This window comes from Chaetodon auriga, chromosome 19 (genome assembly GCF_051107435.1).
Source record: "Chaetodon auriga isolate fChaAug3 chromosome 19, fChaAug3.hap1, whole genome shotgun sequence".
Taxonomy (NCBI): Eukaryota; Metazoa; Chordata; class Actinopteri; order Chaetodontiformes; family Chaetodontidae; genus Chaetodon; species Chaetodon auriga.
In genome coordinates, this window is record NC_135092.1 from 2,888,775 (window position 1) to 2,901,543 (window position 12,769).

Below are 12,769 nucleotides of genomic sequence, written 5' to 3' on the forward strand. Positions count from 1 at the left end.
TGATTACTTTTAGAACTTTGTTTGCAAGAACTGCTGTTGTGTTATTTGCAGGTGTGTATATGCTAGATGATAAGAGGCTAGAAGGCTGTGACTTCACAGACAAGGACCAATGCCATTTCTCCATGCTGGCTTCTTGCCACTTCCGCAACCGTCTTCTTCACTCCCTGTCTCTCCCTGGGAAGAAGCCTCGCACTGCCCCTTACTCTAATGGCATCAACCAAGAACAAGGAGAAGGGCTCAATGGAAAAGAGGGCCTCAAATGCACTATTGCAGAACCTACCAGCTACCCATTTGTAGAAACAGATGTTTTCCCTTTTTACAATGCCTCTCAGTCTAAAATCCCCTCTTGTGGTAGAGAAACCTCCGTTATGGGGAATAAAGCCATAGAGAATGGTTGGAGCATACCCAGCAATGGGGAAATGGATGGGTCAGGGGTCAGGACATTGGAGAACCAGGGGGAACAGTGTAGCTACGAGCATTTGGCTGAAGATGGGCCCTCAGGAGGCAGTGGAGACCAATTTAAAAGCAGCCAGAGCTTTAACACAGACACCACCACGAGTGGCATCAGCTCCATGAGCTCCTGCCACTCCACCATAGACACCAACTGTTTAAGTCTTAACACTGTAATAAGCACCCAGACAATCCAGAATGTGCACTCACTGACACCCCAACCCTGCTCCACACCACTCTCAGTTCCCAAGTCCTTCTCTACCTCGCTTGTACCTCCTGGCTCCTCACACACCTTGCCCCGCCGAGCCCAGTCTCTCAAGTCTCCCTCAGTGACCACCCTCAGCAGCTTAGCTGACTGCAGCCTCTGCTCTAGCTCCAGAGATGCTTTGGGATTTGGCACGCTGAAGTACTCAAACTCTCACAATGGTTGCACAAGTCCTCGTGATGCTCTGGGCTACGCCACCCTAAGGAGGCTGCAGTATCAACGCATCCAGCCATCTCTGTCACACAGTGAGGCCCTGGCCTCCCCAGCCAAAGACATACTCTTCACTGATGCCATCACAATGAACACAGGCAGCCTGGACTCCAGACTCACTTCACAGAGGTACCTTTAATGTTTAAAATGTTTAAATATTATTTTATTTATTGTCTGTAAATACAGAATTATTTAAGACAACACCGCAAACCTATGTTAGTTGGAACAGAGCTACTTTAAATTATTAGTTGTTGCCAGGACCTCTATTTACCTCAGTGGCAGGTATACGAAGGCACTGGCAACAGGCTTACATTAGAGACAGGCCATTATTTCTTATTTCCCCTCCCTTTGTCTCTATAAATTGAGTTACAGTGCTGTGCTTAATAGGTTAACCACAGTGCCAGCTCATGTAGGCATGTATGAAACTCAGCACTTCCACCAGAATTTTTGGACTTACACAATACGTTATTTGAAGGGTGTACAGTCAGAACTGCGTTACAGTTCCTCAATTATTTGTTAGTTACTGAGGTCATAGTTAAAGGTAGTGTTTTACATGACTACATTGAATTGAGAGGTGTTTGCTATGTTTTGTCTTTCCTATCTACATAAATGGGCGCAGAATATTTTCTTTACTACAGTTGTGATATCACAGAGTTTTTGCATTTTTATGTGTGTGTAATAAAAGTGCCTGTTGACTCTCCCGTACTGGGGTACCGTGAAGCAGAATCTGCTGCCACCAGAGGGAGTCAGGTCAGGGCTACCATGCTACCGCTGTTGTTGCTAGAGTTGCCTGTGGGTTCTACTGGCAGTTGCTGAGGTCTAGTTCACCCAGTAAAGGTGGGGTATGCTAATGTTACATGGGGTGAACTGAAAACACAATTGACTATCAGAATGTGGGCCAATTTTGGAAGCATTTGGCTGCTATGGTCTTGTGTTTTGTTTACAGATCAAGCGACCTAGTATTTTGAATTTGTTACCACTCTGATTCACACCTCTCACTGGCCTCTTCACCATAGTAATGGTGGCCAAGGCTCATGGGTATTGGAGAATTTAGATCCATTCGCCATGTCAAAATCACAGAAAAAACATGATTTCTCTAACTCAAAGATGGCTGCATTGCAGCAAACTCCTTAACATGCTAATTTAATGCGACCAGCACACAGTAAGTGTTAATGCCTAAGATGCCACAAATAATTCACAAATGAAGAATAAAAAATAGGATTAATTGGATTGACGGAGGTTTTTAGTACATGTCATTGACACGTCCGGAACATATCTGATAAAACGGACTGCACACCCACTGCACATAATTGGCCATGTGAAATGAGCTGGTCATTTTGGCAAAATAAGGCATGGACAGGAAGAATAAAAACATACTTTATGTGCCTTTGATTTGTCTTCAGATTTCTGAAAGCTCTGAGCTTTGTATCTCTGGATAAGGAAGATCTGCTGAGCCCAATTAACCAAACTACACTGCAGCGCTCCTCTTCTGTACACTCCATAGTGTCCAGTGCCACCTATGGCTCCTCTGATGACTACATAGGCATAGCTTTGCCTGTTAATATCAACAACATGTTCCAGGCAAGGCTAATAATGTATAAGAATGCTTTTTGTTAAGAAAACACCACATCTCTATTTTGATTCTTCTGAGATTTGCTGTGAACCTGAACTGAGTGGCATAGGACTTTTGTTCTTGGATTCCCTCAGATTAAAGAAACACCGTATTTTCAAAAGAGGATGAGCCCACCTTCTGAGGACCGTTCTGCTAAATTCTTCCCCGAAGACTCTGATGGTGAGAATTTATAATGAGTCAACACTGAAAATAACAGATCACAGCATGTTTGGCAATCCCAGCAAACACTACCATTCATTTATCTTAAATTTGATTTGGATTTCAACATCTAAGACAATTCTAATACGTTTTCACATTTACGCATGTTAAAGAAGTGACGACTCTAACCCTTTATACATTTTGAAGTCTTAGCCCTTTTGTGATTTGCTCCATTTCACAAAGTTCCCATACATTTCAACAACGGCGTGGGAGAAAATCTGAATTTGCCCCATTAAAAATTTGCTTCAAATAATCAAAAGTAACCATATTACCATTTTTGTAAAGTTCCCTGAAACATAAGATTCCTGCACTCAACCCACTGGTACCAGAGGAATGGCTTTTTAACTCTTTGATTTTGGAATTACACCAAATTTATGCTTCAATTGTCAAAAAGAGGATTAGTTTTAACATAACTGAATAGCATTTTCCAACTTTCCCTGTATTTTTCAAAACAAATGACATACATAGATCAACAGATTGTGCCACAAAGGTTTCAGCTGGAAAGGGATGAAGTATCTCTGAAGAATCTTTTTTGTTTATGAACTGTACTAGAGGAGTGGGTTTTTCAATGTTTTCCCTTTGCTAATGTGTTGTAAGAATATTTTCAGTTGTCATAAGGTGTCAAGGAGGAAACAAGGAATTGAACCTAAATGCACAATAACAAAGGCAAAGCTGGTGCAATTCAATAAATGTATTAACACAAAATGGCAACTAAACAAAGATTTCTAGGAGAGGGAGGTATGGCCAAAGTCGGAACCAAAATAATCATTCCAAAAGCAAAATGTAATCCAAAAAACCAGCGAGGTTAGAGAACAAATGAAACAAAAATCCAAAAACACTGGGAACAACTGGAGAACTCATAAGAAGGCTGGAGCATGACACATGAAGTATGATCTGACCGAGACTAAGGGGAAAAACACAGGCTTAAATACCCAATCACACAGGCAGGAAGCACAGGAAGTAAAGCAAAAGATGACACATGAGATAAACCTTCAACATAAAACAGGAAATAACCAAACTAACATTTAAAACCATGACAAGTTGGAGATATGCAAAAGAATCTGTTTCCATGTCCGTGTTCAGACCGCTCTTTGAATCTGTGCGAGATTGCACTTCAGACAGCCTATACTAGTTTCAGCATCTTTTTTACATCTGCTGTGTGTGTCCTCAGGCCCCAGTGATGGGTGTCGGCCAGCAAGGCTTCACTCTCAGCTCAGTATCACAGAGCTGATGGCAGTGAGCCGGGCAGAGCAGCAGCAGATGCTGGACTCAGAGGAAGCATGTCTTCAAGAACACAATGATGTCAACTGCCTGTATTGTGCTGGACTTACTGTGCTTGGAATCAACTCTCAAAACAGCAAGACAGGTGGGATCCTATTTCTGGTTAAATGAAATAGTGCAACTCGATGGTTCATTGCTAAAATCTTTATTTAATAAACTGCCTAGTAAAGCTATTTTGTCACCAAAGGTTTTATATTTTGTAAAGTGGAACTCTTTTTCATTGTCTTCTTCAGATACAGTAGTGGTTTCCCCATTCTCAGAGTGGTGCAGTTCACCTTCAGCAAACCATGCAGAGGTCATGGTTCAAGCCAAGCTGTCAGGTGGTTCTGAATGCAGTGACACTGTGTCCCAGGGATCTGGGGGTAGTGGTCGCAGCACAGAACTTGTTTGGGGTAGGTGCTCCAATTTGAATTCACCTTTTACATTTGAAGTTTGTAGCTGGTACTGTATAAATTGGCAGATAAATAAGAAAACCAAGTTATTGCGATTATTCTGATATTAGAATTTGCTTGAGCTTACAATGACAGTACTCGTTAGAGCCTGACCATGGATATATTGGCTGATAGTTAGAACTATGTCATTGGGTCGTCTTGTCACTTATTACATAGGCTAACCTAATCCTAAAAAGTTGTTTATTAACTTCATTGCCTTGGACTTCAAGATTGAAGCTACAGGAGAGGGAGAGCGGAAAATATGTACAACTAAATGGTGCTAAAACATTTTGATGGCCTAAGTGATGTCTTAACAACAAAAATCTGCTTAGATAAGGGGTCTGTATTGTGATGTCAGTGTAGTATCTTGCATCAAGCCCATTTGAGCTGAAGTTTGCCTTCAAGGCTAGATAGATAGATAGTTTGTGTCCAAATCATGAACAAAACTGCGACTAAAAACTTAAAAGAAAAAAATAACATGAAAATATAAATGGAAATTAAATTCTCACGGGATATGAGCCCTGGTCTTCGGGTGAAAGTCTTGTGTTCGATCCATTCATCCACCGCGACCAGCTTGTTATGTGGACTTTGGGTGTACAAGGGGAACTGTCAATTTCCATGGACACGAAATGTACAGATTATAGAAAAATACTCAAAAGACATTCATCTGGGGGAAATACCAAGTTTTAGAGAATTCCTTTCATGAGTACAGAAGGGAAGAACTCACTGGGAAAAATAACATAATCAGTGAAATTTCAGTTTAAAAATGGGGTACTGTTGGTAAGTGGGACTAATGTGGACACTGTTTGGTGCATTTTACAAGATAAAGTGAGCATTCGCCGTGATGTGCTTGTACTTCACAGTACAAGCAGTTGTTAGCTGCCAGCTAACAACACAGTTGTGCTGCTAGGGGAAAAAGTGTGAGGAAGTTTTGACACTTTCATGTTGGTATGGGCAAATTGTATTCCTGCCTACCAACCAGTTACTGGTGTTTATCAACCCATTGGCACTTTAGGCTTAGGTAAATATGTGGTTTAATTTAGCCAACTTGTACATTATTTTTCCTCAAATAGTGACTGTGTTCTGCATTTATCTGAACTGCAGAAGATAACAGAACTTTATTGGAAACAAGCTTGAATTAGAGGCAGGCCTTTGATTGTAATTCCCTCAGTTTGATAACTACAATTGCTTATATTTTAGTACAAAGCCTTGTTTTATCAGCTCCCATTTCCCCTGTTCAAGTTACTGCATTATGCTGTTAATGCAAATTCAGCACTTTGTGTGTCCATTGCAAATTAAAAGCCATCTAGCAATTCAGTGGACGGAAACCCTTCATTGCTTTCTGAAACATGGCAGGAATGTGTCAAAAGATCATTGAGTTGCAAGGTTTTGAAATATATTTTATAAATATGTGGGCCTACAACTTTCTTAAATCATATACAACAGCGTGTGCAGGTGGAGCATACTGAAAGCTTATTGTAATTGAACACATCTCAGTCCAGTACTGAAGAAAGACAGTCATAATCTCCCAAAGAATCCGTCTGAAATCTCACACCAAGGGAGTAAGTGCTTTTTGAGAGGTCTCAGTTTAGTCCGAGGTCTTTGAAAACGGCAAATTACTTACTGTTAAAATTTCATTTGTTTAGACCTATACAATGAAGAACAAGGCTTTTCTCAGCAGACAGATAAGAATCAATCATTTCATATTCCTTCCAGCTATGGCAAAGTTCAAGATGCATGCAAAGTTTATTTTATGTTAAATCTAATGTAATGTATGTATATTTCTCTGCCACCAGTTTGATCTTACCTGCTTTTAAGAACAGGTTATGTGTGTGATTATTGTCAGTATTGGCCTCAAAAACCCTTTATTGGGCTGTAATTGTTATCCATTAAATGCAACAAATCCCAGCAGTAAATGAGGCAGTACAGCCAATTTATCAAACACATGCAGATCAAGCAGAACATTAACTTGCAGAAATGCAGCATCTTCCACATTTCAGCCTTTTTTACTTCATCATCAACAGGGATGTGTGACACAGTCATACCTTACATGTTATAAATTAATTCTCTGTGCAAACTGTAATGTGGTTGATCCTAATTAGCCACCTGTTGAAAAATTAGTTTAGAGTCTGGGGACCAACTAGCCTCTCCACTAATCCAGTGGTCTGTCTGTACACATCAACAGCAGAGGAGAAAAGGTCTGGTGTTAATCACTTTATTAAAAAATGAATTATTATAAACAGGTTACATACATATATTCTTTATTGGTAAATCAGACTCTCTATACATATTTGCCCACAGCAATCAGAAATTATTGGTTATTATTTATTATATTTCTATAACATTTATTATCATTATTGGACCTGGACTTCCATAGTGGTGCATCTCTAGTTTCAGATCATTTCATTTTCTCTTTGTACCTTTGCAGGGGTGAAGTCCATCCCAGAGGATGCTCCGGCTGGCAGGGTTCTGATGAGGAAAGAGGTTCTTCGTCTGGTCATCAATCTCAGCTCCTCTGTGGGGGTGAAAAACCACGAGACCCGACTGTTAACGTGAGACTGAACCTGTCCTTTAACTTTGTACTTTGTTTACATCTATCCATTCTGATGTGTTGGCGAATGTGTTTTATGGTAGGATCAAGGAGAAGTTCCCCTGTGCATTTGATGACATCTGTCTATATTCAGAGGTGTCCTACCTGCTGGCTCACTGCATGTTCCGCCTGTCCTCACGCCGCTTCATTCAGGAACTGTTCCAAGATGTGCCATTTGTACCAGTAAGGAGAAAAGTACTTTATAATTCTAATCGATGTATTGAGCTGATCATGACCACAAAGAGATTAAGATTGGTGAAAGTAATATGAAGCAGTAGGAAGAACTTTCTGGTCGCCCAAGAGGTCTAAAAGCCACCAAACATCGGTTTTATCCTTTACAGGATGCATTTATTACTTTTTACTCATTCAAAAGGCAGAGCTCTGACTGTATACACACAGTGGCTGTGAGCACAGCTGCTCTGCCTGGCTGTGCTGGGTGAAGCTGTGGATGTGGTTAGTGCACAGACTACAGCTGCATTTGTGGTTGAATCCATGATGATATGGATACGACAGCTGTACTGAGGCTACTCATTACTGCTTCGACTGCTTCCGTCAGATATGACAGATGTGTTACCAATATACCACAGGATTACATTAGTGTCAGTACAGTGCTCAGGCAGAACAGCCACGTCAATTCACTGCACACATGCAACCCTTAGTTAGTGTTACACCCAGTATAAACTAATTTGTCACAGCCATGACCATAACAATCAAAGCGCAGCCATGTTTACAACCACAATCACAGCTACAGCAACCACCAAAGCTCTGTCATCCCATGGCTATAATCATTATCACAGCTACAGTCTGTCTCAATCAGCCTTGGCAGCAGTCTGTGAGACAGCTAGTTATCTATCTAGCTGCAATGATAGACTTGTTCCTTAGTACACAGCTGACAGTCACCCACTTGAGTTTTGGTCATATTATGTCATAAACATCTCTAATACATTTCTCCATGGATCAGAGGAAATGCAAAATGCATTGCATGGAACCCCAAAAAATTCAGAGAAAGTCCTTTCTGTACCATGCTGACCAGCCATCATCAGTCCAATACAGTGGAAAAAGAGCTGTGCATGCTCACATGGGTGGCAGCCAGGCTTCTTTCTGGCCCCTCTCCTTGCACAGCTGCAACAGGTTATTTCAAGTTGATGACTCCAAAAACATAATTTAAGTAGATTTTAGAATTCATAAATTCAGATAATCTTGACTGTCTAATATTTCAAAAACTCTGTTCAAGTTTCTTGATTTCAGCTGATCATTTTTGGATTTCTTAACTTAAATCCAAATCAAGTTAAAAAAAATATGTTGCCGAAATTTTATTGGTGAATTTCAGGAAGTTGAAAAGATGAAGGATTCAAACTTAAGTGTAAATAGAGAACAGAAATTCAAATGAGTGACATTGACACTAACATTTTTATACTTAAAAGTCTGACATTTTGTGTGAAATTAGTGGAGTTCTTCTTTAAGAGAAACAGTTGTTTAGCTTTTTCAATTATTTTTTGTTTCTGATTGTTCAGTAGTCAGGAGGTGAATGATCCACAGCTGACATTTCAGCAGCTTGTAGTACAAACTTGAAGAAGTGACACCTTTGCAGTTAAACAGATTAATCACTGAAGCTTTTGCTGGTACCAAAGCAATGTTTCCCCTCTACTTTGACAGAAGTGCACTAATCTAAATGTATCCATATGTAGTAACTGCCTGTGTGCTCTGTGTGTTTCTCAGATGTATGAAGAGGCAGAGAGCATCCTGTCCATGTCGCGACATAAGAACTCGTCTCCACGCTCTGACCCTTGATTCACAATTTCACTTTTTTCACTCTGCCAGCTGAAGCTCGGCTTGCCCTGAGCTCAACTCTGTCAGTGTCCCACCCGTTCATAAACAGTCACTGACCTCTTACACTGCAGCCCCGTATCCTCTCCAGCTGCTATGTCTGCTCTTCTCACCGACAACACAAGAGGAAAAGCAACAACACAGGACATCACACAGAATGCTCCAATGACGTGTTGAAAAATGAAGGTTGGCTTTTCTCAGAGTGGATCTTTGATATGATAATTAAAATGATGTGCCAACACAGTTCCTGTACTTTTGATATAACACTAAACTACTCATTGTGAGGAGGGACTTGTTATTGTAGATGTTGGTTGGTCTGATGTTTATACGTGATTGGAGGATATAAAGCAGATGCAGTGAAGTCAGACAATCATCAGATTTCCCCTTATCGCCTCTTTAAATCTTTAGCACTTAATTGATACAGCATACAAGAAGTTGAGAACACTGTGGGCTCTGGTGATTTCTTTCCATCAATGCAAACACTGAAAGCATCAGTTCATCTGAGAAGATAGCAATTGCTGCAATCTTTGAGTTTGGCTTTGCCTCGTAAATATTTGAATGAACAGTCAAAGGTTTATGAACATCACTGAATACAATATGTAGTGTGATTCTTTTTAATTCTTAGTATACCTGAGAAATACTAAATATTGCCTGTATTTTTAACTTTTTATTATTTTGTTGTTAAAAATTAAGTAAAGTAAGGTTTCAACCACAGTTAAGTGGTTGTTAGAGTTGTTTTCACTTAGATTTGCACAAAGAACTTTATATCAAAGCAGAAATGACCGTCTTGAAAATCTTTGAACATAGAATAAAACATGGTGAAAAGAAAGGGTGAGTCTTCTGTGTGCCATATCAAGTTTAGCCTGGGGTTTTGACAGTTTTTATCCTCAGTTATAATATTGATCTTTTGGTTTTGCTTCACTGAGTGCAAACTAACAAGACTCAACTGTCTGGAATAAGCACAGCATAACATGTCAAGATTCAGATTCTTCCAATATAGACAATAAGTCACTTCCTTTTTTCTCTTCCTGAAACCTGTTTTTCTCAGATTATGTGTGCTCTTTCACTAATTGTGGCTGTGCAGTCTAAATAAAATGCTTCCATGAATATGTGTGTAACCAGTTGTCTAGTGTTTGTGCGTTGTGTTTTGATGAAGATGCCCAGACCAGGATATCCGCGGAGGCGATCTCTGTTTATTCTGATGAAAGACATAAATAACAAAATCCTCTTGTCAGTTGTAAACATTTAACATGAGCTCCTTTCCCATGGAGTATAATAGCAAAAGTGGGACAGATTACGTTGCATTCACTACATTAAAACACAGAACCCATACCATACCCATACCATACCATACTGTAAATAACAAAACCCTCCAGCCAATTGTGATCATGTAACTTGAGCTTCCACACAAATTAAATGCCAGAGGACTGTTAACTCACTACACAACAAGTTTAAGCTGGCAAGGAAACTTACAAACATAATTTAGAAAAGAAATGGAAAACATGAAAATTTCTGTAATCACTATGTTGCTGACCTCTCCTATGGAGTACTATGGCGGGGGGAGGGGGGGGGGGAGGCTGGAGGGTTAATGAAAAAATCAGCATATTACCATAACAACAAAAACGTGCTCATCTCTCATCACATTTTCTGACACATCACAAGGACGTTCTTGAAAAGAAGGTCAAAGGGCAGCGAAGGGACTCTCCCAAATCCTGTGATTTCATGAACTGTGCAGTTGTATACAGAGGTCGTGGTCTGAATCATCTGTGGTCACTTTTGTTTGGAATGCGGGGGTAGCAATCTCAACATGTTGTCCAGGATGTGGTCAAACCTCTCTTCACTGCCAGTCCTCATTGAACAGTAAGACAAGGAATGGGACATGTCAGCACCTGACAACTTCAAGACCTCTGCAATCAGCTAGCTTTCAGAGTTTGCTCCTGGTCAGAATGGAGATGCTGAGAGAAGCCAGCATCTCCATTCTGATCTACAAAGATCCAAAATGCAACGGGGAGTGTGACTGTCAGAAACAGCTCTCTGCATCCTCTAAAACTACACAGAGCTGAATTAAAGACTCAAACAACAAACACTGAACATCAGAACCTTCATGAAGGGAGGATTCATTGAAAGACTGTTAGACTGAATTAGGTTTAGCTCAGTGTACCTAATAAACTGGCAACTGTGGAGTGTAAATATTATATCCCACCAACAATAAGCCAGACAAGCTCTCTTCCACATTCGGGCAAATATGTAAATAGCTACAGAGCTGCAGAGACATTTACACATCCTTCCTTTCAGACACTGGTCTTCACTGTGTGTGTGTGTGTGTGTGTGTGTATGTGTGTGTGTGTGTGCGCGTGTGTGAACAGACAGTCCGAATGCAGTGGAAGAGATTGAAAATGGCTTCCAGGATTGCAGGGCCTTGTACTGGGACCACTCAAAACAGTCTGTTAGGATGGCTGCTTGTAGATCATCACAGCGTTGGTCTTGTTGTATCCTGTTGTATTTATATTGTTATTATATACAAATTATTGTTATTACGTGTTATATACTGTCATACACATATATAAAAGTCCAGTCATATTACCATAAGAACAGAAATATATATTATATTCTGATGATAGAGCACATCATTTGATCGAGACTCAAGAGGAGAAAATTTGCTTCAGTGCAGGCATCTGCGAATGTGTGTTCATGTTTCCTCATCTGGGCACAGTAACAAAATGATTTTCAAACGTTATAAAGGATCACATGTTTGCTATTTCCACAGTCAAGCCTTCTTGCTTGAGGAGCTTATAAAAACGTACAGCGGAGAGTCTGAGATATACGAGCCTTCAGACAGGCCGTGAAAGCATCTTAGGTGCACCTGCGTCTGAAGGACGCTAGCTTAGAGCTGCGCTCTGATTGGCCTGCTGTTATTAGAGGCGGGAGCTCTGTAGGGAACCGAGTGGATGATTAGGCAATATACCTGACTGTCAAGATAAGTGCGCCTACCTGTCACTTCCTGCTGTCGGTATTTATTCTTTTTCACTTCTATTTTCGATTGTAGCTAATTTGGCACGTCACTGCACGTTTGTATGATTTCGTCTAATGTATCCCGCACGGTTTGTGGACCCTGCGGACCAAACGTTACGACCTTGGCTTCATGTTCGGCTCAAAGGAGGAGTAACCCCCCTGGATGCTGCTGGGAAAACATCGCTCGGGTTTAATTAACCACCGCGGCTGGACGCGTTTGAATGTGAATATTGTCGTCTTTATTAATACAGCCGCAGCAGCAGGAGCAGCGAGGGAAATGTGCCTGATAGAAAGGTAGGCACCACAGGCATGAGCATTAGCATGAGGCTGTGCAGAGCTGACACTAACACACACACACACACACACACACACACACACACACACACACACACACACACACACACACACAGCAGTGGCAGGCCTGGCTGGGGGATTCATATGGGGCTATAACCGCCGTGTCATACGTAGCTGTCGTCGTGACCGGACACTGTGTGCAGACAGAGACACCGTGATTAATGGACACGGCTGCTGTGTTTACGGATGTTGTTCAGGCGCGCAGATATGTGTCTATCTGCTGCACTTGACGTGAATCTCAGCTGTCAAAACATGTTTGTGTATGGTACATGGCTGGCTCCAGCGTTTTCTGGGCCTGAAGCAGAACATGACCCTCCCACCCTCCGCCCAAGCCCCCACGAACCCCCCCTGCAGTGTCACAAAGAGAGAAACGTAAGACACAACTGCAGAGTGCTGCTGTACACTGTTCTACACTATTATAGTTCACCCTGGAAGATCCAATTAGTGTTAATGCAAATGTGCTCTACTGAAGCAGGATGACACTCATCCAATTAGACAACAACTGAGCAAACAAACAC

General features: G+C 41.1%; 2 protein-coding genes across 6 annotated transcripts in view; both read left to right on the plus strand.

Moving 5' to 3' along the window:
• The window catches only part of LOC143337955 (rapamycin-insensitive companion of mTOR-like), a 32,718-nt gene extending 22,726 nt beyond the window's left edge, over positions 1–9,992 (plus strand). For 2 of the 4 annotated variants that reach the window (XM_076757980.1, XM_076757981.1), the window contains 8 exons: positions 52–1,054; positions 2,329–2,506; positions 2,633–2,717; positions 3,928–4,122; positions 4,271–4,429; positions 6,897–7,020; positions 7,103–7,241; positions 8,778–9,992. In XM_076757980.1, the coding sequence (XP_076614095.1) occupies positions 52–1,054; positions 2,329–2,506; positions 2,633–2,717; positions 3,928–4,122; positions 4,271–4,429; positions 6,897–7,020; positions 7,103–7,241; positions 8,778–8,849 (1,955 nt within the window). In that variant the 3' untranslated portion in view covers positions 8,850–9,992. The remainder of the gene's footprint in view (positions 1–51; positions 1,055–2,328; positions 2,507–2,632; positions 2,718–3,927; positions 4,123–4,270; positions 4,430–6,896; positions 7,021–7,102; positions 7,242–8,777) is intronic. The other 2 variants (XM_076757982.1, XR_013079211.1) reach the window with 2 other exon arrangements.
• Positions 9,993–11,831: 1,839 nt separating this feature from the next.
• LOC143337728 (ras-specific guanine nucleotide-releasing factor RalGPS1) overlaps positions 11,832–12,769 on the plus strand; it is a 96,280-nt gene continuing 95,342 nt past the window's right edge. For both annotated transcript variants that reach the window (XM_076757479.1, XM_076757480.1), the window contains exon 1: positions 11,832–12,191. The gene's annotated coding sequence lies outside the window, so the exon portion shown is untranslated. The remainder of the gene's footprint in view (positions 12,192–12,769) is intronic.